We start from the raw sequence: 27,880 nt of genomic DNA on the forward strand, positions 1-27,880 counted from the left end.
CAGAGGAGCAATACAAAAGCAGATGAGGTCTGGCTGGTAGTATGGTTGGGACAGGCTGTATAGAGGGTAGAGCTCTAGGGCTGTGGACTGAGTGCAGGGCTGACTGGCTCCGATGCTCTGGTGTCAGCACAGTAGTGCCGGGGCAGCTGCTGGCACTAGCACAAGATTACCGCAGCCTCTGACTAGTCACCCTCCACAATATCCCCCCACTTGATGAACAAAGATCCAAGTGATGTTGTGTTGTCATTGAATCTTTCCAGGAAATAGGGAAACTCTTGTACCTTCTCCTATCCCCTTGCTTCTATGAGCTCTCCCTCTCTTACACCGCCTTGTATACCCCCTGTGCTCATGTTTACACTGGAAACCCGAAGCCAGAGAGTAGGAAGCAGAAAGAGCAGCAAACGCTGGTTGTTGGCTGTCTGGCATGTAGGGTGAGTGAAGGCCAAGACAACACAGCACTGGCAATCCAGTGTATTTGTGGAGCTGTTGCTACGTAGCAGACGTGTATGTGAATTATGATGAAATCTAAACAGAAAGCCTAGGTATTGCTTGCTTGGTTTGCAGTGGAAGCAAAGCCTGGGGTTTTGTTTGAGTTTTCCTCTGTTGAGCAAACACTGAAGCTGTGGATCTGAAGACATCTCAGACTGTTTGTGTTTTCTGTCTCCTCTCTACCTTTTCCGCAATCCTGTGAATCTCTCAGATACAGAGGTAACACTGCACATGAAGTGTAAGAGACCTTTACCTCAATAGTCAGGTAAAGGATTTGGAGATATAACAGTATGTAAGGAAAATTACGCGCTGCCTTTTGTGTTTGGAATCCAGTTATGACAAGCAAAGAAAAAAATAAATAAATCTGTTGCCTTTGGGCCCAGAACCAGCCAGTCATATGACTGTTTATTAACATAGCAAGTACACCAATGAAGGTATGACTTGACTGCGTTGCCTGTGTAAGAACTGTAAGGCAGTAATGTAAGTAGTCACTGTGTTGGTGAGAAAAGTGGAGTAGAGTAAAAGGAAAACAAATGGTTTCCAATCATGGGCAAGTTTGTTTATGTATGGCAAAGAAATCATGGACAAACATGAAGTTATAATGGCCTTGAGTCTTCCATTTGCAGCCAATTCATTATCAGCCGATACTGAAATGCAATAGCTATCAGAAGCACCAAGAGGTTTCCAGTACAGGTTTTCTATTGGTACTGGAAGTATTTTTCCTTGAGGTATATCAAGATATTCCAGTGACTTTTTCCAAACCATCTGACAGAAGAAAAGAAGCACAGCATTAGATTTCATGAGCAAACCAAGCCCATTTCTCATGTCAAGTAACAGAAACTGAAATAGGTGCATCAGAAATACTAGTAATGGGCTTCATGTAATGTGGAAGAAAGAGGCTGGAAGGCTCCAAGTTGATATGGCATGAAATGGAAATAAAGCTGAAAATTAAGTATGTTATAATCTTGCTGAGAGGCTGTTTTGTTCTATTCCCACCATCCAAGTTATTACGAATATATGGGAAAGGGCTGTTGAACCAACAAGCGTAAAGGACACAGTAGAAAACTGAAGTGAGGTTAATCACGTTACTTCCCAGTGTAAATGTGCTTAATGTAATTCAGGCAAACAGTTGCTCTTTGTTTGCATTAACTGCAAGTTGCCGTCTGGGCAGGCATGTCTGAGCAATGGGCTTTGCCTCCTGCTCCTGCTCCCGCCCCAGCCCCTGGATGGGGAGGGCTTTGTGTTCTGATACAGGATGTAGCAAAGAGAAGGAAACTCATAGTGAAGGAAGGAAAGGGAAACAGAAATGAAATGAAACACAGAAAGTAAGTTTACAGATCAGACAAAGGAAGCACACGATACGTATGTGTTGAACCATTGTCTGTTTTTTAGGTGTCACAGTACAAACAAACTACAAATCCCACAGCCCAGACCACAGTGCTCGCTCTTGATATGGCCACAACTTGTCAGTTGTCTCAGTCAAAAGCTTTGGCAATAATTAACACATAACTGAAGAGAGGCAGGCTTTACTGCTGTAAGTACAGGGAGTACAAATCTGAATTGTGCCTGCCTCTCTGTCAGTCCTGTTTTCAGTCCATTATAATGCACGAGAAGATGTAAATGTAGGAGCCAAGTGACCAATAGCAATTGGAATGTTGACCAGGAAATGGGAGGCAAAGTGCTGGAAACTGTAGGAAAGGAAGACAAATTGCTGCACATCCTCTTTTGACAGGAACGTACCTAGCAGCAATGGATTGGGAAAAGCGTCACTGTGGGATAGATCCTAGGCAGTAGCCAGTCCTGTGAAATCTCATAGTTGTGATGCATCCTATAAAGGGATGCATGGCTGGCTCACACATGGCCTTGCAGCGAGATCTGAGGCAGACGCCGCATTCTCCAGATCACCAGTGCTGCGGGGGGCAGGACCATAAGGAAGGTCATGGTCAGTACCGTAGCAGAAATGACCAGCAGTATTTGCCATGGCGCAAGGATGGTTTTCATCACCGTTTCCTCCATGTCCAGAGTTGGAAGCTGTAAAGGAAAAAACACACTGCATTACTTGCTTTCAAATATGACGGCATAGATGTGTTTGTAGTACCTAGCTGTGAGGAATGTGTTAACAATTCGTGTCCATTAAGAACAATTCTGTTTGAATCCTGTTTGCCTCTGGGCCCTGCACTGGCAATTTAGTTCTTGAACCACAGATGCAGTGTGTCCCAGTCTCCCCCTCATTCTAGTCAATTTATCACATCTTCAGAAAACACTCCTTAAATTTATGAACCTGTTTGCTTTTGTTATTCCGGACTTCTATTTCTAACAGTTACAGTCTTTTTTCCTGTCTTCTTCGAGATTAACTTAACACTGCTATAGATGTGTCTGTGAATGGCTGGGGAAGAATGTTTTAATTACTCATGAAGCGTCAAATAAGAAAGCTGTTTGCGTTTGATGTCTGGGAGTTTCAGAACAACTGATAATAACTAGTGACTGTTATGGGATACTATGTGGATCCTTGGTATCTGGCCAGGGGGCCAAGAGATTAAGAGGAAGGAAAAAGAAGCTGAAGGACGGTTGGGAGAAAAGACTGCAGAAAGTGTTCTATAAACTTGGAATTGTGCCGAGTGAGTACAAAGGTGAGAGGAAGACTACAAGCCTTCAGCATGAAAGACCTCTAGAGACCCCCAGAGGAGACTGATGCGCATGCTCCAGTAGGAGGGACTGGACCCCGGAAGCTAATTATAATAATCTATTTTTTTTAGAAGTAGTAATGAATATGTATTAGTCTAGGAGCATAAAAATCAGCTGCTTGATGTAACTGGTGTGCGTCCAGGTAGAGCGGAGACTCCCGGTGCACCCAGCGCTGTTTGCTTACCTCTATTCCTTTATATTCTTTTAATAAATCCTATTTTTTATTTAATCCTAATTTGAATCCTGAGCCATTTATAACACTAGCAAAGGAATATGAAACAGAGGTGTGAAGTCAGAGTCATGATGTGTCGAGTGGGCAAACAATGGCAGGGCTGGATGGCATTATAGAAATGTCAGGTATAGGACTTCTGAATCTAGTTCCTAATGTCACTTCTCAGAGTGGAGCACCAGCTTTGTTTGTGCGTTTTCTCATCAGCATGCGAGGGGGAAAGTAAAAGTGTGTCACGGGATGGAGGAGGGGAACATCTTCCCCAGACGGACCGCAGTTAGCAGAATAAAGATGTTACTGCTCCGGAAAATTAGTAGTGCTAGTCACTTTTCCGTAGTTATCTAATAAATACGTTGCCCACCAAGCAGGCAACAGAACCTGATGTTAGTGAGTAGAGCCGGCAAAGTGTCTGAGGAGAAGGACAGGGACAGGAGGTGGGAGGCAGACTGTGTTTCTCTGCAGTAAAGACTGGCTCACAGATGGATTGGTTCCAACTGGCATCAAGATGCTCAGTAAAGAATGGTGTGTGTTATGGATGACTGCAGATATATTTTAATAAAATGAAATATAAATATATAAATATGTAATAAATAGTGTAATTTCTAATATAAATAATGCATACATATAGTAAAACCTATAATACATAATACATATAGTAATGTAATATATGGGATTTATATTGTATACTGTATAATGTAGATATCAGGAATGGTATCTAACAAAGAATATTTACGTTATTTATTATTTAGTTAGTCCCATGGTAATGTACCAGGTGGTATTTCTATAAATTATATATTATATATATCTTTATATATACAGTCATTATATATTTTTATATTTATTTTTTATATGTTTATATGTATCATATATACTATATATTTTATATATTATATTTGTATTTATATCGATAATGACTATAGGGCGGATATTAGGGTAGGAATAACAAACCCCCTAACTATTACTTTTCTCTGATTGATAGATAATACTCCTATTAGATATGCAATGCAATATATTGTAAGCTATTAGAAATACCTCCTAGTACGTTACCATGGGGCTAACTTTTAATGAAACCATTAGATCTGTATGAAATTCCTTCTTGTTTGTTTGAAATGCTTTTGATTGACCACGTGAGGAGGTTTGGCAGTCAGGCTGTGGCAGGTACTTCCAGAGCAGAAGCACAGCTACTGCCTCATGACTGCAGTACCATACAGCAGGTGAGAGAAGCAGAGCGGTTAGGAAGGGGTTTAATCAATCACATTTGTTTTGAGGCAAGGAGAAAGGACTGCTTACAGGTGTGCCCTAGTTCACCGAGGGCTGCCTGCAGCACCTCAGCACCAGCCCACACACCTGAGGGCCGTGACGCATTTAAAAGGGGTGGTTGGGAAGGGGCAGGCCTTTCCCAGAGCCCCCTGCCCGTGCTGCCTGTGAGGAGGTTTCCTGAGGGATGGTGGTGCAGCCCGCAGCCTGGCCTTCTCTGCAGGACATCCAAGGTTTATCTTTGGCTACTCACAGTGGGGATATGGGTGGGGGTGTTTTGGTCAATAAATCCTGATACATACGGGAGGTGTAAGACATAAGCGACACTGAGGAATATGTTTATTTGGAAGATGTAGCAAAAAATGTCTCTTTGGAACCAAACATGCTGCCAACACTTCTGTACCTGACTTTAAAGCATTAAAATCATCCACAGGTAGGACCTCTATACAGAGGTCTGTGAGGAGAGGCATCAGGTTTATAGTACCACACCCTGCAGGGCTTGTTTCTGTGATGATACTCCCTAACAAAGGCTAGCAGCCTGCTAGGCAGACTCTAGCTGGAGCTTTGTTGCATTGCTAACCATGCAGGACTCTGCTACTCTGTGTCACACCTTTGCTCTCTGGTGTCAACACCTTTGTACCTACAGCCTTTCCATTTGAGGTGCCAGATCCATCTTTTCTGGAGGGAGAGTAAGAGGCTTAGCAGAAAGCCTGGTCTCCTTCTAGACCCTGCTGTGGCTCTGCCTGCCTTGCAGCACTACCGAGACGTTTCCAGAAACTTTGGCCTTTGAAAGCTCATGTTAGGTTTTACACCTCCGACTACTGCCTGCTCCGACAAACTGGAGAATGTGCTGGAGGGTATGGGTGAAGCTCCCCTAGCTCAGCACCTGAGGCATGTGCGAGGCCTCCCCTCCGGCCAGGCACGCGCCTGTGGGAGGATGGCTCTGGAATGCTGCTTGCCAGGCTTGTTCCCCTGTGATGCCCTCACCTTTCCTATAGGGTGACATTTTTTTCTTCTTCCCTCTGTGGGTGTGTGAGGGTAAGCATGTGTGTGAGGCTGCTCACTGCAGGGGAGGCAGTTGTGGGAGAAGGGCTGCGTGGGGAGCTGCCCTGTACTGCTTTGTTCCTGACACCAAGCTGCATGGGTAGTATCAGAGTTGGGCATTCTGTCCTCCATCCAGTTGTCCTTGTCCATCTATTAGTTCTTTAAATACCTTCATTTCTGACCTTGTGGTCTCTCTTTTTGTCCCTCAGGCTTTTCCTGTCTGTCTTGCTGCTTCTGTTTCCATCTCTAGGTTTCTTTTTGATTCCTGATGCTTCTTTCACTCTTCCTTGTTCCCCTCTTCCAGTTCTTCTGTTAGACAGGCTACTACTCCGTTGCTGTTTGCATAGGAAACCCCAGCCCCCTTTTTCTGTGATTCTAATCCCTCATCAGCAGATGTCTGAGAGATAACATCCAGATAGAGTACCCGGTGGGCCTCACACAGCAGGCTACAGGTGATGAGAGTGGAGAGACCACCCCTTTCCTTGAATGCTGCCTGTTTGAGGAGGTCACACCAGTTAAACTGGCAGAAAACCACCTTTCAGTAATCTTCAGTTGGATTATATCACATTGTGTGGGAAAGAGATGGCATCCTAGATGCTGAGAATGAAGGCAGGCTCTGCTCTCTATCTCTACTGAGACAACAGGATGAGGGGTACTTCAGCACGTTGGCGGTAGAAGCGCCAGAGGAAGGCACCCTCTGCTTCTTCCCTCGGTGCAGATGACCTTGTCTTGCCTGGATAGGTTGCTTGGATATGGTTGCTGTGTTGCAGTAATGCGAAGGTCAGACAAAACCCTACACAAGACTGTGGGAGAAAACACGCTGGGAGGGGCCAGCTTTAGTTGGCCTTTCTGAGGAACGAAAATGCTCTGCAGGCAGGACGTGGTGGTGAGGATGATATGGCAGAGGCAATTGCACCTTCACCCCTTTAGTCTTTTGAGGACTCAATGTGTGAGGAACTGTTCCTGACTCCCCCTATATGATGAGTGGGAAATGCTTACCATGAGTATTGCTCTTTTACATACCTTTCAGTAAGATGCATTGTAAATAAGTTACTTTTATGACTGGAACATGTCCCAGATGCACATAGTCTGGAAAAATAGGTCTGTCAAACTGCATTGCTGGGCAATTAGCAGTCACTGAGGCTGGAGGCCTTGACCTTCCTGAGTGTTGCCTGTCGGTGTCAGCTGGCCTGTTTTGTTCTGTGAGGCTGCGTAAGATCTGGAGCTGCTGCTGAGATAATGAGGTGTTTGTCTCATTGTCTGTACTTGAGGCACATGCACTGTGTGCTTCAGTAATCTTCCCAAACAGCTGGTAACCCTACTAACTTTCTAAACCTCTCAGGTTTGATTACAGGAGGGGTTGAATGAAAAAAAAAATAAAATACTGATGGTCAACCAAGCCATTGCTCTAGAAATATAAAAGTGCTGCTGAGTCTCTTTCAGAAAAAATACAGACACTGGAGCTGTGCAAGCTCTGTGACAACTAAAATCCTCATCAGTAAACATATCACATCTGGTGTCTACACTACATGAGTTTTACACTGAGGAATGCGCTAGATTTTCCCCCAAATTTACTCACTCTGAGGAAGAGTAAAGGCCTCTACCTTGCAACTACTCTGCCATCTTTCCCCACCTGCTGAAACTATTTAAAAGACTGCTTGTCCTGCCTGCTGTGGGCATTGCTGTATATAGAGCGTTATCTTTGATTTCAGCTGCACTGAACCTGTGCTTAAAAATAGCTATTTTTCCTCTGCTCATCTTGCATTTTTCTCCAAGTTACTCATGATTACCTTTGCTAGTCCTAGCTCTCAAAAAAAAAAAAGAAAATCCAAATGTTCTTATCTGCCTATCATACCTGGGGTGGTATGGCAAGTTACTCCTCCCCAGTGTGAGGAGGCCAAATGGTGAGGATTTCAACACTGCTGTACAAAAAAGGGCTGGTTTGCTACCTACAGACCTATTGTTAAAGCTTTCACATAGCCCTCGTAAGCTCGTGGGGTCACTGTAACAAGAGAGGGTCTCTGAACGAGATGCTTGAGGGAGGTGGTGGCCTCCCAGTCTGCGCCTTGCTCTCAGTTGTGGGTCCTCTGAAGATGCTTTGCCTGTGGTGGAAAGATGATCTGGTACCTGAATTGGCATCAAAAATATCTATTTATATAACTCTTCCTCCTCCAAACCTCAGAATACCTGGCTGTTCTGCAATATTTTTTTTCTCTCTACTTGGAAGGGTCACATGTCTACTGCTGCTGACCAACCTCTAGGTACACAGAGAGCAAGTTTTAAACTCTTTTCGGGAGCCTTGTAAAGTACAGTGCAGCCACCAAAAGGCCGAATGGGTTGAGGTCTACAGGGCCTGTTTCATACGAGCACATCGAGTTACATTCCCTTGTTTCTATCAGGTTTTTCTCTTTGGTAGCTTTAGCTTTCAGTGTTGCCCTAAAAGCGTCTGAATAAACAACTGTTGGACATGAGGAAGACTGTGGACAAGGGCTATTTGCCTTTTCTCATCTTTGTTTCTAACAGAAAGGCTGTAGTTTCTCATCTTCCCTAACACAGTATTTCAGGTGTAGGCACCTAGTTAGAGGGTTTCAGAAAGAACCTGTTCTCTGTAAATCCTGTGACCCTTACATGATTGCTGCAGGTAAATAACCTCAGGTGGGGGGCATCTCGGTGCTTGCAACAACAGAAATTCCTGACTAGTGAGCTACTCGGTGCTCCTTTTCCAGAGTACAACCCTTGTTGATAAATATTTGTAGGGCAGGCATGACCATGCCTTGGCCTGACACTTGCATGGAGGCTTGTGTGACCAAGTATTTATGGGAGCACAGCAAGGAAATTAGACCTTCGACTAATGTCCACATGGGTGGACTCAGTGTTTAATTTTGTGCAGGGTGGCCTGCTCTAGGGCTCCTCTTTCTAGTGTTACTGGAAACTCAAGGCAGTAGCACTGGGGTTCTACCCTATTGTTACTTGTGAAGACCTGGCTGCATCAAGGACTGTGGCCTTCAGATCGACCCATCAGCCACAAGTTTTCCATAAAGACTCTAGGCACCTATTGCACTGTTCACTACTACGCGAGGATCTATCCCTCCAGTTTCCTTCCCTACCCAAATGAGCATGTTCCTACGGTGTGTAAGCTTGGATTTTCATTGATATGGAAACAAACTAAAACCAGAGCAGACAGTAAAAAGAGAATGTCTACAAAGAGTGTGGTTGCATGACAGCTTTTGGGAATACCTTGGTCACACTCCACTTTGTGCAAGCACACAGAGCAAACCCTACCTCTGCAGTGCTCAACTCCTGGTCTGCCTTCTTGTCAGAGATAACCACCATCAAACAGCAGGTAAAAACACGACTGACAGTACTAAGCAAAAAGATAGATGAAATGTTAAAGACCCAATATTAGTTATTTCCTTTCACCTACATTTTGGCTATTTTATCATGCTGGCAGTCCTGCTACAGTACACCGATTCAGAATATCAGATAAAACCACATATCTGGTATTGTGTTTCCGGTTTTGTGTGCACAGGGCCTCCAGCTCCTTGCGGGAGGGGTTTTACCACCTAGATGTGCGTGCTACCTAGCTAGATTCATGGGTTAACTGTTGCTTTGGCACAGCTGTAGCTGCAGAAGGCTTCCTGTTTTGCATATGTGAACACCTCGGCAAGCCCTTGTTTTAATGGAACAACAGGTCAAAAGGGCTGAACCCTCAATGATGACCTTGTTCTGCTTGCTGCTCTCCTCACTCTCTGATCAAACCCTTTGCACTTCAAGTGGAGCAAATAAGTATTACTGTGCGCTGCTTCTTGACCATAGCTGCCAGCATCCTATCGACATTTAAAGATTTGACATGGCCACTCAATTTTTTGGAGAGGCCGTCACTGCTGCAGTGTCCCTAGTCTGCCTTGCGACACTGTGTGACTGCAGAAAGGTGAACCCGTATGCTGCTTTCCTGACCTGAGGCCAGAGGTAGCAAAGAGTAGGAATGTGAAAGGTTCTGAAACCTGAGGTTCTTGCATGCTGATAAACTAGAAATGAGGGTGACGGTCAGGAAACCTATCACTGTAAAAGTGCCACTTAAAGCTCCTGAAAAATCCAGAAATTAAATCAATCAGTTTAGCAGCTTGGAGAAAGGGCCACATTTGACCTCTATAACACCTGAAAGATCAAACTGCACTCATCCCTAAAGGTCCTACGCTTTCAAACCACGAGTGCTCTGCAAATGCACTGAATCATAAAATTTTAAGAAAACTCTCTGATTTGGCTTGCAGTGCAGATTCACCTCTACAAGTAACAACTGCATAAAGTGCTACTTACAACACCTACTTCAGCGTTCAGTTTTACAAGGATTTCAATCTTTCTACAGCAAGCTGTAATGTTGTCTGATTGATTAAACTAAAACCAATCTAGCACTGTGAGTAAATTCTCAAAAGACACATTTAGTAGAAAAAAAATCTTACCGAGAGGTTTGGCTACCGATCTCTAATCTAGTTTATGTAATCTTAAACATCATGAAGACAGAGCTCATTTAATAACACCAAAGCAGCTCAGAACATGGGTATTTGGCTGCTGGTGCCTTAAGTTGTAGTACCTTTCATCTTATTTTTCACAGAGGCAGCTACCTAAACTGAAAGTTAAAATGAAACAGCAGACTCCCTGCCATTTAAAATAAATGTGCACGACTTGCTTTGGACATGCAAGTTCTATTTTTTTCCCCCATATTTCACCTAGCAAGGTATTTTTGTTGTCTTAGTTCCTGGCAGGTTTGTTAGTTTTTTCACTCTTAACAGCACTGCAGAGGGCTACATACGCCTGTATGCCACACACGCATTGCCTGTCCACAACTGTTTAAATGCTTTTGGACAGACTCTTGCAAGCTCCTGGTCTGCTAACTTTAAAAGGAAAATAAAGCCTTGCCTTATGCAGTGCGCTTGCTAGCGTAATCACCTGTTTAGCAAACTGACTCTTTTGATGGTAGTGAGCTTAACATTAAATACATGAACAGAAACTTTACATTTTGACTATGGGAAATAAGTTCTAACTATCCCTGAGGTGTGATGCAGATGGAGCAACACATGAGTGCTCCTGTAAGAATTTCGCTCCTTTCCATCCACTCTTACCTTGTTAGTGTCCCCGCGGTGTGTTGCAAGTCTCACCGATGAAATTGAGTAGGTTTGCCCGGGCTTCCATCCTCTTGTCAGGCAGCCTGGGTGGGCGCTGGAGCCGTGCTGGACCTGCTGGGGATCGTGAGGGTGGCAGGCCCCTGAGCTGAGGTGTGCGGTGGTGCACAGGTACTTGTTTGTACAGCAGTGCCTGCACCGCCTCCCGCTTGCTGGTTCTTAAAGTGGCACAATCCTTTTCAAAGCTAAGGGTGAGGCATTTCTGCATTGACTATGGTTTGCTTGGGACCGGTAAAATAACACCCTGCTTGGTCACATGTCCTTGAGCTGCTTTAGCAGACAGTCACTTGGAGGTGATTGGTGATGGCTCTTTTTCTGCCCAGAAACCACCTTGGGCATTCTCTGTAAAAATCATAATTTCTCAAAGTCACTGTTCTGTTGACAGCCAGTCAGAGGCTGAGTTATTACCTGAGAGCATGGATAGCCTTCAGAGTATGAAGGCTGACACCCCTAGGGTTGTTGCATGTTCAGGGGGTTGAGCCACCTGACTCCCAACACTGTAGTTTGGCTCGACATTTGCTACTTATGAGCTTACCTTTAAGTATTTGACAAATCACGGCTGTGTTATCTATTACAGGGAGTAGGAAGCTCATGGAAACCCCATCAGGGGTTTTGCTATGCAGTTCAGGCTCTACTCTTCACTGGTGTGGGGGTGGCCTTGCACAGTTGCTAACAACTGACCCTCTTACCTCTCTCTACTCAGTGCTGCAGCGTTGTGAGCATTGCCTCTGGAAGTGGTACTCTCCCCTGGCTGAGATATTTGAGGCACATTAGTTTGGCTTGAAAGCACACTCATACAGTCATGTAAGGCGCAGCTGGTGTTCATGGTTATAATCAAGCAGAATAGGTTTTTAAAATATTTTCGTAAAGGTTTCAGAAGGTAATACTGAGGTACTGCTCTAGCCTTGGGCGTCCCGTCTTTTTACAGCACCTTTTACAGAGGATTCTCTGCTGCCCTCTCAGTCAGATTTTGGAAATAAATGACATAGGTGTCAAATGCCAGACTGATTGGCTTTTCAGGTCAGGCTTACTGGTTCCAGACCCGTCTGCTGTTGGCAGGGTTGCTGGAGGGACTGAATTGAGGCACAATACTTCCTTTGGTTGAGGTTTTACATCCTCATCTGGAACCACAGCTAGAGTGACTGGACAGCGTAAGCATCTGTAGCTGCAGGGTAACGCTAAATACCTTACCCTCTCCCTGGGAGTCTGTGAGGCAAACATACCCAAATATTGGGCACACGTTTCTGCCATGGCATGTGTTCCCTAGACACCCATTTTCTTTTACATACTTTTAATTTGTTCTGCCTTTGGCATGATTCTGTAACCCCTGCAGATAAGCAAGGAGATGTTCTGATACTGAGGCCTAGGTTTCCAAGCGAGGCGACATAAAATAAAACCTTACCTTATCTTTTACTGTCAGTGGGGGTCGAACCTCATTCTCAGGCTGGTGTTACTCGCTGTAAGCTTCCTAACCTGTATCGAAATACGACGAGTGGAAAACTACTGTACGAGGTGATGCCTGTGCTCCTGTTTCCTAGTGCTTGTGGCAGAGGTGGTTTCGCAACAGGAGTCACGCAAGGCTGAAGGCTGTGGGCGGGTGAGCTGGTGGGTGCATACAGTTACTGGTAAACTGTAAAACATTTCTGAGTAAGAGTATAGTTTGAAAGTGAAACAGTGCCTGCGAACTGTTGGTTCCTCGTTTTCCCTTCACATATCTATTTTGACCTCGGTTAGCGAAGCTACATAATAGTCTACCTAGACCTAATATGAAAGGATTTGGTATTTTAGGTTGTGATTGTGATGCCCAGAAACAGTACTCTAGTTAGCAGCTTGTGATTCTTATTGCATGCTAGATGGGTGTGTTGCATAAATGGAGGACTGTGCTCTGAAAACACTTCTTTTTATAGGTTTGGATACTTTTACCATTCCAGCAACAGGAGAGCAGTCCTATTTCATATGCATTGTTTTGATGAGCAGTCTGAGTATTACCACAGTGAATAATTGGGTACCTTGTTGATGCAAACCACCTGCAGACAGCAAATTATCCAGGCAGAAAGGTGTCTTGGCCTGACATTGGTCCTGTAGTGTTTCTCGTCCAAAGTAAATACCTGTAAGATAAATTGCTTGGTTTGCAGAGAATAGCAGCATGACTGCTTTGCAGGCCATGACAGCAAGCGAAGCGCTGAACTGAAGCCAGGAAGATCGGTACCTTTCCATAGAGCAAGTGGTGAGAATGTGTACCCAAATACTCCAGTACCTGCACTTACACCGGCTCAGTATTACCATGCACAGCCAGTTGCTGCTCTGGAAGTGCAGGGATGTGCACGGCTATGGGGCTGCAGGCAGCCCCCTCTCTGCCCCCAGCATTAGCACTGGCTGTGGTCTTGCCTTCCTCCCCCCGCTTACCTTTATATGTTGACAGTTTGGTCTCCCTCTCACCCAGGGGGAATGAGGAGCCGGTCTGGCTCTAGGCCTGCATGGTTGGCTCCCTCTGACTGTGCTGGGACTAGGAAAGCTCTTGTGAGTGGGTGCAGCTGATAGCGAGGTGTTCGGCCTGGTGTGTATGGAGGTATGCCTTAATGGTCAGCCAGCCTTTGCACCATGTCTCTGGAGCTTATGCCAAGCCTATGGTCTCTAAGCTCTGCTGCAGTCAACTGCCCAGGAGGAAGGAAAAAAAGTCATAGCCATCTCTGGGTGCTTCCATTGTACTGCCCAGCTCTTCTCTGCTCATGGGAATGCCCAACTTTGAGGTGCTTGGACCTCAGCAGTAAGGCTATTATAAAAGCTTTGTTTTAAACAATCATTTAGCTTGCACTGGAGGGGATTAACTCTGAGTGGCTTCTACAAAGAGCACAGAATACAGGTGGCCTCTGAAACCCACGTTCACCAGACCTGGCCCCAGGGAAATGCTGCACAAGATTTACGCAGCTCTGAAACTGCCAGGGGTGCCTAGAAACCAGGGGTGGGTATCTGACTCCATCCATGTTTTGGCTTAAATAGCTTGACCTTCCCCTGGCTCTGCTGATCTCACCAAACTCCATGGGCACTGTATCATCTTGGCTCCTGTGTGTTTTCTTCCCCACCTTGTCCCACGTAGCATGAGATGTTGGTCGTCTTGTCCTGCTAACACTGTCAGGAAAGGCATTAGGAATTGCTAGAGGTGCTCAAGCAAGTGGCTTCTGGCCACTGTTCTTAATCCTCATATAGAGGATTAAAGACTGCTGGTTCTAAAGCTTTCCCATGGAAAACATTAGGATGGGTGAGACCCCCTTGAGCTGATAGCCCTGTGTCTGCCTAGCAGCACTGTTTACTTCTTCTTTCAAGGAATCTGCTGCAGGTGAAGAGGCCTGGAGAAACGCAGGCTGAGCAACAGCTGTGGTAGCAGCTGTCTGCAAGGGTGGGTTTGGTGAGGGAAATCTGGGAACTATGGGGATCACAATACAACTTTAAGGCTTGTGGTTACAGGGGGATTGAAAGCCTTTGTAGCTGCGAGTCACTTTAGGTATGTGCTCAAGAAATCTACTTTTTTCTCTTGTGAAAAGTCAGCAGTTGACAAGAGCGTAGGAACCCTTGTACAGAGAGTCAGTAGCATTGGACCTTCAGTAAGAGACCAGACAAAATGGTCCCTGCTCTCATTAAGAGTCTCTTCATGGATGGTATTAGTTCAAAAGCCAGATCAGGCTGGGAAAGTGACTTTTATTTATTTATTTATTTACTTATTTATTTTGGCTTTTATCTTAGTTCACTAGCTACACATCAAGACGCAAGGGATGGGAGATACAACTCCAGGGACTCTGCCAGGCAGCAGCAGGAGGAAGTGCTAGAACTGGCAGACAATAAGGCGATTCTGGTTGCACTTTTTGTTATTCCAAGTGCCATCGGTGTACATCTCCACACACTCCTCTTCCCCTTTGCCTGAAGGCTCGTTTGAATGCCAGTTGGTATAGCTCGGTTCAGCACCATCCAGGAACTGGAATTTGCCTGGAATTAGAGATTCCTTTATCCCTAGGTAGGCGTACCTATTGAACTGCTTCACGAAGTACAGAATGGCATCGTTCTCGCCTGTGTTCCTTGGAGTAGCAATAGACCCCCCAGCCTCTTCACATGTTTTCACTGTGGTGTGGAAATCAGCCGTTTTCCCGTTGGTAGCAAATATTTTTCCTTCAGATGCTGTTATTATTTCTTTCAAGTGGAGGACTGCAAGAACAGGTGGAAGCTGTTAATCTTTCCTTTGTGCATTGCTTTGCAGTTAGTTTGCTGCCAATTGTAATTCCCACTGCCTGCTTTCCTCCATAATTTTAAGGTAAACCCAGAACCAATTAAGGGACAGGAAAGCTTAAAATCACAGATTACACATGGAGAAAAGAGACAACCCCCAAAAGCCATATCTTTGCATTTAGATAAGGTACGCTATTATTCCCTCTGAGTCTACTCCTGCTGCACATGCCCTTTGTGATGGCTTGCAGAATACAGAGATAGTTGTCAGTCCTTGGGCAAGTAGGATCTCAGATATGATCTGCTTGTAAATGCTTTGATTTTTTTCTTTGGCATTCAGCTTCTATTAGGGACATGACAGATGCCCATGGGGCACTTTCGCATAGGCGGAGCTTTTAGTCACAGTTGGATTTGTTTGCTGCCATACTTCAGGCCTGTTAGCAAGGCATCTCCCCCTTGTTACAGAAAACTAATGCCCCCTGCCCCCAGTTTGTCAGTTATCTCTATCTGCCAGCACACACAACATAAATGTAATGAAAACTCTGAAAATTCTGCCTTTTCCCGAGAGGCCGTTTTGTTGCTCATTTTCCTTATGCCCCCTATTCACGCTACGGCTGTAAATAAAGGTAGATAACTTGCCTCTTTCAAGTTTGGAAATCCGATCTTCTATCTGAAGGATCACATCTCCCGTTTCTTTGCCAGGAAGTGATTTGAAGCCTAAAAACAAAATCAGAGATTATGCACTTCAGTTCGCGGTTTAAATGTTGGCTTTTAGGATAAGGCATAGATAATTGTGTGAAACTAATATTACTTATTGCAATTTGACCTGTTAGTTCATAGCTGTGTTTTAAATAGGGAGTTATTTCAAACAGTAATAATTTTTTTTTTTTTACTATACCAAACAAATTCTTGGCATCATCTTGTGGAGGAGAAATGCTGGAAAATGTGAATTAATAGTCTGGGTTAGTATCTACTCTACAAATGTTTGAGACGGTGCAGGCAAAAGACTGGCACTTGCCCGGTAGGTTTTATTTTTATTCATGCTACTTTGCGCCTGCAGACAGTATTGCTCAGGCTCCTCAGGCACTTACTCACATTTCCACCCTCACACCTGGCACCAAGTTTTTTGTGCCCTGTGCTATGGAAAGCAATATAACCTTTTCCTGATATGAACTGAGCCTCTGAGTCTTTAGGCAGGGCCGTTTTGAACATCTTTCTTGCTTCGTGCAGGACACTAATAAAGATCTGATTATTTTTCATCACGTAGAACCTACTTCAATACACACAGCATAACACTCGGTTTATGAGGCATAAAGATGTTACACAGCAGTACATGTAAATACAAAAGGAGCTGGTAACTGCGGGTACCTGATATAAAGCCTTGAGCTATTCCCTTTTCAGGTGAGATCCTGAAGCCAGGCACCGGGAACTTGTATGCTGGGTTACCTTGAGTGCTGCCGGGGAGCAGGAAAAGAGCCACTGCTAGGAGTCTGTGGAACATCTGTGGTGACAGCATTATTCGAAGCCAAATATAAAAGTCTGGTTTACTCTCCTATGTAGAGTCCTGGTCAAAAAAAAAAAAAAAAGGTGTTTCAGACCTTTGTCTGGATTTGAAGTTTCTCCTAAGATATGCTCAATGAAATGACTGAGATTGACAGCTGCAAAGCTAAGTTACCTAGGAGGTAATGAATGACAACAGTGAACAAACTTGTCCCTCACAAGCCATTTTCATACAGCAGATACTATCATATGTCATTTTCCCCCTGGACCAAGCTACAGCTCCAGTGTTAATCTTACAGGGGAGCAACAGACATATGCTGTAGTAAGGAAAAAAAACAGGTTAGGGCAAACCGCAACACTCTTTATCAATTTAGGAGGGAAACTATTATTAATATTGACCTGTTAAAGTATCTTCACTGCAGGAGCTACCCTTTGTCACAACGTGCTAACATTTAAACAAACCTGTTGAGATGCACATATCTAAACTGCAGAAGTTTGTGACCAGTTTGAGAGAATTAAACACATTTCAAAGAGAAACCTCTTTAGGGATGTTCAACTTACCTGTCAGCTCCTGTCAGAAATAGGAAAGGCACGTTACCTAGTCTAATTTATAGGGTGTGTAACTTGAGATTCATCTTATCTATGGGAAATACCAAGAGTGTGTAATATGATATGAATTTGCACATGAATAGAAATTTCATGACCTTTAACTTGATTGATTGATAGGGGGTTTTCTTCAAGAGGTGGACACTTGAAATGTGAGTAATAACTTTGAGTGTTCTTTCTTGACTTGTAGAAACACTTCCGCGTGGTAGAAAAATTGGAGTGCAACAAGCACTTTCTCAGTACTTACTTGAAATACTTGATATTTCCACAGAATTGCTGTGCAAATGTTACCTTGTAAATGTTGGTTACGATATGCCAAACTAATGAGTTTCCCTGAGGCGTAATATTCATCAGGAACACCCCTACAATGCTGTCACTTTCTTCATCATGACAGGTCCTCTGCCTGTAGTTACTGAAAACTTGTAACTACGTAGAATCACACATCAGCAACAAAGCCAGAAGACAATAGTACATCACAGACTTAAATAACCTACAGATTACTCTAGGGGAGGTTTATATATTACAAATAACAATTCTACTGTACAATGTAAGTAAGTCATAGTTTTGTCCAACAGCAAAATGACCTTTGAGTGAGGAAAGAGCTGCCCTGTATCAGTCCTGTAATTACAGAGGCCTCAAGGCATGGAGCCTGGCTGAAATGGAAACTGTTGCCATGCATTTCTGAGTTACTTTCAGCTGTGAGTTGTTTCCATCTAACTGGGACTTGCAGGCATGGAGTTTCAGGCTGTGTTCCAGTTCAAATAACTAGGTGGGATCACAGCATCCTTATGTCTGGACAGCATCCTGATGTTGCGTGAAGGCTACTAGCTAGGTCGGCTGAGGAATGGGTGCTTTGGGGTTGGACAAGGAATGTGAGCGGTACTCATACTGGCCTTAGATGCTACTGCTTTGAGGCAAGCCTAGATTGCCTCTGTAGGTATCCTGTACCCTGCACCCTTGCAGGATGTTACCTCAGCAGCTACGGTGGGGTCCTTGGCTATTGGTGTCATACCCACAGAGGCCTGATTAATTCCCTGCATTGCTTCTCAAGTGCCCTGGAAAAGGCACCACTCCTGTGAAAAATAAATAGGCAATACCAGTTGTATGTAGTCAAATAGAGGAGGGACACATTGAATTTGCATGAGTAACCTTTGCTTAAATTTTCATGCTACAATTTGAGGTTTTGACTTTTGAGTGTTTGACTTGGTCCTCTTAACATTCTTTTTGCTGAGGTTTTCTAATTATTTCCTGAAACAAACAGATTGTGAGGCAATTACATGGGGTCCAGATAAGCTCTAGCAAAAGACACTGGCAAAACTTGGGTATTTGCATCCGTGCTGGGAATGGCTTCAGAACTTCAGCTGGATCTGGCAGAAACTGGGTTGGACAGGTATGAGAAGGGCAGGAGGCTTGGCCTCCTCTACTGAGTTTCATGTGCTGAGTGATGGCCTGGGAAACTGAAGTCTCTTTGCACACTTCCTTCCCAGAAGGACCGATGTGGATTTGATAGGTTGTAAACTTTTCTCCTCTCACTTTCCATCAGCATTTTAATATGATGGAGCAAGCTACAATACTTTAGAAACTTTACATTTTAACTGCACTTGTTAATGCTTAATAGAATACTGTAATATTCTTCATAATTACCATACCTTGTAACCTATAATTTATAAGCTACTTTATTTATTCTCAAATTCTGCCAGGTTCACTGCTATGGGCCTCACTGATGACAAATAAGTTTTGATTATTGAGACCTTTTCCTCAGTGTTTCTACCTCTATTGCTAGGAGGCTTTAAAATACCAGTGCTAGCGAAGCACATTAACGAGAATAACAGCTTAGTGTTACACAATGTAGGTAGGTAAAAAAAATAATAAAATAATGCTGTGGACAGAGGTCTGTCAACACATCTTTCTTAGCTGCATTGAGAAATACAGACACTGGAGATGACTTTGAGGTTATGAATGTGGATGCATGTTCCTTCCATGGGCCTCTTTGTTAGCATTTCTTCTATATGTTTAACCTCCTGAAAGCTGTGTGTGTATATATATTTCCTTCATGGAGCTAGTCATAACATAAACAACCTTAAAGTCTCTCGCCTTATATTTGAATGGTTCCAACCATGTTTTCATATATATTTTCTCTCTACCTGGCTCTTTTGCTGTGCTCTGCTGCTGCTGCACTCCTATCTCACTACCACCTGGTCCTGCAGTTTCTGCGTGTCCTTTTCCATGTGTCCTTGTCAGACTGCCCCCTTATGCCTGTGAGTAACAGGAAGAGCACAGCGCTTGTGGGCCCCAGCATCTCCCTTCCCAGTGCGGGTGTCTGGCAGAGCTTCTTAGAGGAGATCTGAGGCTATTCTTGCTGAGCTTTAAAACCCTGGAGCAAAGATTTCAGCTACATGTGAACACCTGAGAGGACAACCTTCAACCCGGTGTTTTGTTGCATTTACAAGCAGCATTTTAGAGCAGAAAGTCTTACCTTTACCTCTAGACAGCATGATCAGTGCTTGTAAATGCAACCACCATCTTGCTCTGCTGACCCAAGTCACGTGTGGAGGATCCAAGTGGAGGTCACTGGGTGTCTCCAGTCTGTCACTTTGTGCAGCTCAGCTGAGAAACAGAGGCAGAGATAGTTGTGCGTTTATAACAGGTAGAAAGCAAAACATTATCTCCTCTATGGTTCCCACTAGCAAAATAGCTTTCTAATGAGAGCGAGAACGAGACCTCAGGTTTCTGAACTAGTTGAAACTGCTTTGCCATATGTTCAGCGGTTGTCCACCATTATCTGCAGAAGACTGTTCATTTGTTCGCTACTGTCCTTATGACCATAACCGCAAACACTGAAACGTCAAGGGTTACAGTGCTCTTGGCACCTGGGGCACCAGGGAAGATATGGGTGAAGGTTTCGTTCAAGGTTTCACCCTGGCATCACACCTGCCTTACCACCCTTAAGCCAACTGCCACCAAACTCCAGTTTCCTAACAGGCACTTCACCTCCAATCCAAGTCCCCTTATCTTTTTGGAAAGGTGCTACTCTAGTTTCCAAGCATCCTGTATTGATCATGCTTTACAGCCAGGCCTGTTTGTGTAACTGTAGGTTAATGCATTTTTAAATATTAGACTTCGACTTCAGATACTGAAATTTACTTGCACTCTGGCTCTCTTCAGGGTCTAAATAAACATGTGTGTTACACCATTACACAATGCACTCAGGACCATTGTTTTCCTCCAGTTCATAAGAGTTGTAGAAGGGCCATTAGCCTTTCCACCTCTTTTCAGTTTGGTTGCAAAACCGGCTAGCATATCCTGGCAGCAAATACTTCTCCTGCTTATGCTTGCTGTTCTAAGGAACACTTGTAAATAGATGTAAAATGTATGATTACCATTTACCTTGTATTTGTAGCACTGGTAGGATATTGCACCATTAGGTACTGGTGTTTTTCCACTACGTATGGTCTCCTAGAAAAGAACAGAGGAATAATATAATTAAACGTAAAAAAAACAGAAAGTGTAAGGGAGGTACCAGTCTCAGTTTTTAAAATATAAGGTAGCCCTACCTCCCTACGTTGTGTCCTGGCATTTACCACACTCGTAAAGTCTCATTTGAGCTCAATTTTCTGATGCTCAACAGGACTTGTTTTCATCGCCTTTTCCAGAGAAATCAGGAATCCTTTAAAACATGCTTATTTGCTGTAATCTAGGGTCAATTTCTTTACACACAGTAGAGATTTCTGGGGGAGTAGGGAGGTAATAATATTTCTAAGATAAAGCATCTATTGCATTCCACAGTTATAACAGGATATCGCTCTAGACCTGAGATCCCCTCTGAAACCAATACCCATCATTTTTATGGCCAGACAACCCCCCCATATGTTACTTACTTACATACTGTAATTAATAACAACTGCAGGAAACCTATTATCATCTGATACACAACCATCTTGCTTCAGAAGACACTGAAATTTTGTGACCTTTCACAATCTGATTTTATAACATTTGCAAAGTTTCTGAAACAATTCTGATTTGTGAGATCCTACTGTTAGATTGCTTATCTGTTATTACAAATAATAAAGGCTCAAACTAATACAGGAAAAAAAAAAAACAACAAAACAAACAAACAAAAAAACACAACACACACCACTAGAAGACTTAAAAATACCAAGGACTAACTTGGAATTTCTGTGTCTCCTCACTATGTACCACTGAGACAGTAATGAACAGGGACAATTTGTTGCATTCATCCTTTTGCCCAGCCTCCTCTCTCTTCATTAAACACCAACAACTTTTTCTATTACTACGTGTTAACGAGACAGTTGGATCTCTCACAAAAAAAAAGACCACTTTAAAAAAAATAAAATAAAAAACACAAAGAGACTGACTGATAACATTTTAAATGTTATTGGAGAGTTTAAATTGATATGGTTACACACTCATGCACAAAACGCTAGCTATAGGAACAAAACAGTTTGGGGATGCTTTTCTGCAGATTAGAACATGCCACTCATTTAATCTCCTGACTATGTACACCGGTAGTTAGTTAAAAATTGCTATAGCTTCACCAGACTTTTAATTACTACACATGAATCCCATGAGATAATAATGATTTATGACTATATCTGTAGAATATGGCTTTTATCGGGGAATTATTTCTTCTGGGCAAGGTGGACAACACTGGATTATGTATTTTCAGAGGTTGCTAGGAGATAGCTGTCCATGCCAAAGAACATGGACTTCACTGTTTAACAAGAAGACAGGATACTAGCAGGTGTTTCCTTGATATCTTCAGATTTACACATGAGCAATAAATAAGTTGAGACTTTGGGTGCAGAAAAAGGAGGGCCGCCTCAGAATAGCATAGGAGGAAGGATGGCGTATTCAATGAGAAGAACTGAGTATGACATTATAGGGAGAGATATTTTCATGACAATAACTGAAACTTGTAGTTTGCTTACCTCAATTGTTTCTGTTCTTGGAGTAAGCTGTCTACATGCAAGTGCTGCCTAGCAGTTCTTTGACTTGATGACAAGTTTTCATTTTTACACACCATGCCTGTGTTTGGTTGGGTTTTTCTAATACTAACAGCTTAGGCAGAAATAAATTGTACTTGGTGACCTAGCTTGGATGCTTTGCTTTTTGATGTAGTAAAACTTAGCTCTTGACACAACAAAAAAGTGTTGTTTTTTTTGACTGCATACCAAGCATTTAAGTGTCTTGAGGTATAAATCCGTTTACCAAGAGATGATATACTATGATAGGTAAGTCATTTGTAATATTTTACATATTAATGCTTTCAGTAAGAACCTTTTATGGTCATAATGTAATCATAAATATGATGTGAATAATTCACTGATTAACCAAAGGAATAGGATGCTCTATAGATAGTTGGGGATTTACGTGTATTAATTTGTGCATTTGTTTCAGATATTAACTTAGCTTTTTAGCAGAGTGATTTTTATTTTTGTGTTTCTACAACATGATGCTGCTTTATGCCATTTATTCCTCTCGCTTTCACAAAAAACCTTTATGTTTGAAATACACAGCTTATCAACAAGGTTTACTTGTTACAATATTAATTATTACCATTCCAGAGGTAGAAGTAGCTTTAGGTTAACCTTAAAAATTTCTCTGGCAGATGCAAACCAGAGAAAAAAAATTCTCTGTCAGAGTCAAACCTAGGAACATTAAACGGTATTACTTTAGTCTTACCTTTTCTCAAGGTAACCTGAGAGTCAGAATTTTTGTTGTGGCATGATCTATTCCCTTCCTGTTTGAAAATTTTGGTGGAAATGGTATTACGGTCATAGGTTTCCAATGAGGCTATTGTGTAAAGTAGTTTCAGACTTTGAAATCTATCCAGCTTGCTACTGGGCATACTTTTCCCTTTTCCACAACCCTGCCCATTTTCAGATTGGCTGAGGTCTTGCATGTGATGCTGACTGTGAACCATCTGCTGCCAAAAGTATCCCCTCATCTTCTGTGACTGAACATCTTAAAGCTTTTCTACTCCACAGGGCTTGAAATGACCGCATGGATAGATCCCATTTCTTCCCCTGGTCAGGCTAGGGACAAGAGATGACAATGCCCACAGTCAAGTCTGGGTTCAGACTGTCTGCCTGCACAGAGCAAGTTGTGGGGGAGGAGGAGAAGGAAAAGAGGAATATAAAGTATACATGTTTATGCATGCATTTTAATTTCAGTACATTCTTTCCTCACTCAGGTTGAGAGAAAATGAGCCCACAATGAGAATGAGCCCAGGACTTCCCCACTGCGAGGTAAGACACTTTGCTACTCTTGGTCTTTTGCTGGGTTTTTACTGTCCAAACCTACTACTCAAACTGAGTGGCAGTGGAAATACTTTCTGAAAAGGCTGTTCTGGATCTTAGGGGTTTTGGGTCTTAGTCTGACTTTGTGCTTTCAGCAGAGAACTAGTTTTTCTTTTGCCTTGATTGAACTTCCACTCTTACCTCCACCCCTGATATACATGTAGTGTATGCTTTGTCAGTGGTTTTGGAGATGGACAGGCAGCCTTCTGCAGTGGTTATTGTTTCATGAGAGAATGTGATATTTAAGCACTAAATAAACTCTTTAGTATTTTATAAACATATTATATGTTTACGTAGAACAAAGGCAATGATTATCAGTGTTTCATAGGTTCTCATTTAACTAGGAAAATTACTTGCAACTGCCACTGTTACTGTTTTTTTTTTTTTTTTTTTTTTTAATGATAGTTGAATGCGGTTGCTAAACCTATCACTGCAAGCCCCATAATTCTAGCAGACACTCAAATCCCAACACCTTAATTACTCCAGACTCTGTCCATCTCCTTTTGGACAGAAACTCATAAATACTTAGAAATGCTTCCACTGTGAATCCCAGGACAATTTTTAACCAGTATCTGAGGCCAAACCTTGGATTTTTCCTCTAGTCTTCACAGTGACCCAGTGCACAGAGACAGTCTGTTGTGACCAAGGACTTTTGAGCTCCTCCCAAACAGAGAGAAACATATACCCTTAGGCACATTTTAATTATGTTAATCACCTTCTACATTTGGGATTTTCTCAGGGATAAAAATACACCATAATATGATTCATTTCCGATTTTTCTGACATGCAACAACTGCAGAAATTGCATAAACCTGAGGCCTAGGTCATTTTATTGTCTCCATACTCTCAGGTGCCTGAAACATCATTCCTTAAAATTCACAGATTGTGAGGCGATAGAGGTTGCATTTCCTGTCGTTCCAGTTCCCATTGGTATACATCTCTACACATTTTTCTGTGCCTTTGCCATTAGGCTCATATTGGTACCAATTGGTGTAATTCAGAGGCGTGCCATTCATATACTCAAATTGTCCAGAGGTCTCATTCTCTTTAATGCCCAAATAGGCATAACTGTTATATTGCTCCACAATCCCCAAAATAGCTCTGTTCTCCTCCTTATTCATGGGAGTTGCAAGAGTTCCTCCAGTCTTCTCACAGGACTCTAGGGCAGATGAAAAGTCCGCTTTCTTCCCGTTGCTGGCAATTATTTTCTCTCCAGCTTTTGCTATTTTCCCTTTCAAGGTAAGCGCTAAACCCCCCCCAAAAAAGAGCTGGTTAGCTTTCTGGGTCCCTCTGGCATATTACTGAGAAAGCGCAGACAGAGAAATCAGGATGACGAAGAGGAAATTAAAAGTTGTAAGAGGAGTGCAGGAGGGAATGGATGAGGGCAAGACTGAGAGTGAGAGGAGGATTACAGGTCTTCAGAGTTTACCCAGTTCAATAGGTGTCCCATAAGTTTATTGCTATGCTGCTTCTGTCCACAGATAGTCTCCTCTGAGACAAGGATATCCTACTCATAGTTGCTATGTACAGTATCATCTCTACTAGCTGTGTGTACTCCCTAAAAGGATCAATTTTGTTTCAAATTTGAGCAAGAAAAACAGAGAAACTATCATTACTTTTGTAAACTCAGTACTCAAAACTTTTTCTAACATCTCTGGAAACTCCATTGCTTGAAGATATAAATGCTAGCAATAGGGTACAAGGCTGACAAGTTCCGATGAATCCATGCAGAAAGTGCAACATCATTTGCAATATGTGTATGTGTGTATGTACATTATGTGTAATATATATATATGTATTTATATATATATATACACACACCAAATCCAAACAAATAATCATTAGGTGTTCCTGAGAAATCCGCGTTTTATTCTCCTACTAAGAAAGTACTTTGGTTCTTATCTCATGTTCGGTACTGCAGTATACTTGGGTATATCTTGCCTTACCATTGAAACATGCTTGACTTTGTAAAATCCAAAGTATTATTCCAGGTTGTTTCACAAGCAACCGTTATGTTACTTACTGGACATCTATTTCTATTGAGCATTGTAATAGCATCTAGGTATATTCAACTAATTCTGGACAATCTTAATAGATGACTATCTGCACAATTATTGTTTTAAAGAATACATTGACAAAGTAGATCTTATTCTATGCTGTCAATAGTGGGAGTAAGGCTTTTCAGGTTTAGGTCTAGTCACCCTCTCTGAAGCCAAAAATTAGTTTGTGGCACTACAAAAAATGAACACAGGCCCTGCAATAGTCCTAGAACAGCTCTATGGTGTCTCACAGCGAGTTCTAGTTTTGTAATACAGGACCATTTTTCAAGTGTGATTTCTGTTCTACAGGTCTTGATTCTATAATTACTTTTGCCCACTATGTTTGGAAATGGCTGAGAGCTGAAAAGGTAAACATGGAAAAATTACCTCCTTCGAGTCTGGAGAGTCGTTGTCTGAAATTCTCTAAAACATCGCTGAATTCAGTGTCAGGCGAGATAGGTAGACCTACACACATAAACATAGAAGTTATACAAGCAAGAAAAACTAGGTTCTGCTGATAGGAACTAATAATTGGCTTTAGCTATTTTCTAAAACTAGCTGGTGCTTGATGTCTTTTAACATTGCCTGGGGTCTAATAGATATTTTCCCATAATTTTTTCACTTTTTGGCTATTATGCATTAAACAAAGAAAAGAAACCCTCTGAAATGCACATATATTCACTTCTGTGTAGAGAAGGTCTAATAAAACCACACATGAAATACATTTCTAAATCCAGTTTGAGGTCTTATGTGTGTCATGCCTATGAAAGTGTACACATCATAAGTATTTGCCAATGGTTTTGCCAGGGATAATTTTTCATTCTCTTAATTGATACTGGACAGGCACCAGGGATATTTTTAAGAGGGAACAGTTCTTGTGGCTTTACACAAAATTCAGTCTATATCATTTCCTTTTTATTCTGCTGAATGGATGTTTTGTGTATTTACAGCAGGATCTTATTTTAATTGGAACTGTAAATGCAGATATAGGTTGGTTACCACATAGGTGGAGTGAAACACAGAGTCCATCCAGCACTGGTTGTTTAGGATGGGCACTGACAGTACAGGCAGATACTTATTTCATACAAATTTCCACTGGTAACAAAGGTCCTACGTGTAGTACAAAATTACTGACATGCTTCTGTGATGGTGTTCCCATTATTCACAACTAAAACTAGTGGGAATGTAGAAGCATAGCACATGTTACACCTGAGTTGCACTGTTCTAACTCTTACATACCTGGCTTCACAGCCAGTAAAAAATAATGTTTCACCCAACAGAGAGAGTTATTTATCTGACAAAACACTATATAGAGATCAGCCATTTTCACTTGATAATAATAAATATTTATTTTACCTTGCAGCCATGTGGGCAGTGGAGGTTCAGGAAGCCTTTCTCTTCCAAAAGGCCACTTTGGGCTAAGAATAGGTTCTGGAAAAGACAGGCATGCTTATATACACATAATTTATATAATGGGTGCATATTTGGGGAATTTCAGTATACGATAGATCTTAAATGTAACACATTGCAGTTTGAGAGTATGAACTATTTTGTTAGCACTTTAGCCCGGGTAATGCACCTGGAGAAAATATTTCCATATAGACATAAAGTTACCCAGTGCAATTTATATGCCTCTCCAGACTCCTTTTGCACATACCATCTTTGAATACTATAGAAATAGACTAGGCACCTGTGATTTACATTTTAAATTACATATCGGAATAACATTTTAGTTATACAAAAAAAAGGCTTCTATGCTTCTCTTATGTAACGTGTAACACTGGAAAGGCTATATGAACTAGAAAGGTTTAAATGTTTGCTTATTGTATTTCTATGTTTAGGTATTGATAAACTGCATTTCCCCTCTTCTCCCAGATGAGACAGGAGCTCTGTCTTTTAGAAAAAAACTTAACTGACCATTTTCTCCATCCGTTTTTTCCCCTCTTCTGCCTACTGCCACCACTTACTTGAGGCCACATGTCCTTCTATGTTACCTGCTTTTATTCATTCAGCCTTTGTGACAAGGATTTTTCCCCCAAACTTGTGTTTGTTGCTGGCTGAAAGTATGGGCCACGAGGTCTGGTAGCAAGTCGCTCTCTGATATCATTGGACCCGGAAACACCTAACCATTTAAATAACCCTAATATTGCCTTATTTAGTCTAAATGAAAAGACAACATAAAGGTTTGTTTTTTCCTTACCGGGGACTTACAGTTAGTACATGTGTATTATAATGAACACAGTCACTATTCTTACTTAATAGTCGAAGTAGTCCACCAAGTCCTGGGATATTGGATAGCTCAGGAAGTCCTGGACA

The 27,880-nt window shown here is 42.4% G+C and overlaps 1 protein-coding gene and 1 long non-coding RNA gene across 10 annotated transcripts in view; one reads left to right on the forward strand and one right to left on the reverse strand.

The window, feature by feature from the left end:
- Window positions 1–1,852: 1,852 nt before the first annotated feature.
- On the reverse strand, window positions 1,853–26,983 carry SFTPA (pulmonary surfactant-associated protein A). Of its 9 annotated transcripts, none has more exons than XM_072039489.1 (10): window positions 26,921–26,983; window positions 25,952–26,029; window positions 20,593–20,661; window positions 19,682–19,812; window positions 16,468–16,663; window positions 15,739–15,816; window positions 12,287–15,081; window positions 11,574–11,635; window positions 10,825–10,938; window positions 1,853–2,520 (listed from the first exon to the last, which is right to left on the reverse strand). In XM_072039489.1, the coding sequence occupies exons 5-7, from the start codon at window positions 16,613–16,615 to the stop codon at window positions 14,705–14,707; spliced, it is 603 nt and encodes a 200-aa protein (XP_071895590.1). In that variant the 5' UTR covers window positions 16,616–16,663; window positions 19,682–19,812; window positions 20,593–20,661; window positions 25,952–26,029; window positions 26,921–26,983; the 3' UTR covers window positions 1,853–2,520; window positions 10,825–10,938; window positions 11,574–11,635; window positions 12,287–14,704. The 9 variants fall into 9 exon arrangements, with proteins under 9 accessions (XP_071895590.1, XP_071895588.1, XP_071895593.1 ...); XM_072039487.1 differs by having other exon boundaries at window positions 10,825–10,941; XM_072039492.1 differs by lacking the exon at window positions 11,574–11,635 and having other exon boundaries at window positions 10,825–11,226; window positions 16,546–16,663; window positions 19,688–19,812.
- LOC140002724 (uncharacterized) overlaps window positions 4,804–27,880 on the forward strand; it is a 30,906-nt gene continuing 7,829 nt past the window's right edge. Inside the window, exons 1-2 of the long non-coding RNA XR_011809999.1 lie at window positions 4,804–4,893; window positions 23,420–23,474. This is a non-coding gene — a long non-coding RNA (uncharacterized lncRNA). The remainder of the gene's footprint in view (window positions 4,894–23,419; window positions 23,475–27,880) is intronic.

The sequence above is a fragment of the Anas platyrhynchos genome, chromosome 6 (genome assembly GCF_047663525.1).
Source record: "Anas platyrhynchos isolate ZD024472 breed Pekin duck chromosome 6, IASCAAS_PekinDuck_T2T, whole genome shotgun sequence".
Classification (NCBI taxonomy): Eukaryota; Metazoa; Chordata; class Aves; order Anseriformes; family Anatidae; genus Anas; species Anas platyrhynchos.

What these genes read in the sequence shown, in the direction of transcription:
- SFTPA (XM_072039485.1), bottom strand. Translation starts at nt 16,615, where the DNA reads ATGCTGTCACCACAGATGTTCCACAGACTCCTAGCAGTGGCTCTTTTC. An exon ending in AGCTCAAGGCTTTATATCAG is followed by an intron (nt 15,817 to 16,467) that starts GTACCCGCAGTT and finishes TTTTGTTTTTAG; the next exon opens with GCTTCAAATCACTTCCTGGC. An exon ending in GATTTCCAAACTTGAAAGAG is followed by an intron (nt 15,082 to 15,738) that starts GCAAGTTATCTA and finishes CTGTTCTTGCAG; the next exon opens with TCCTCCACTTGAAAGAAATA.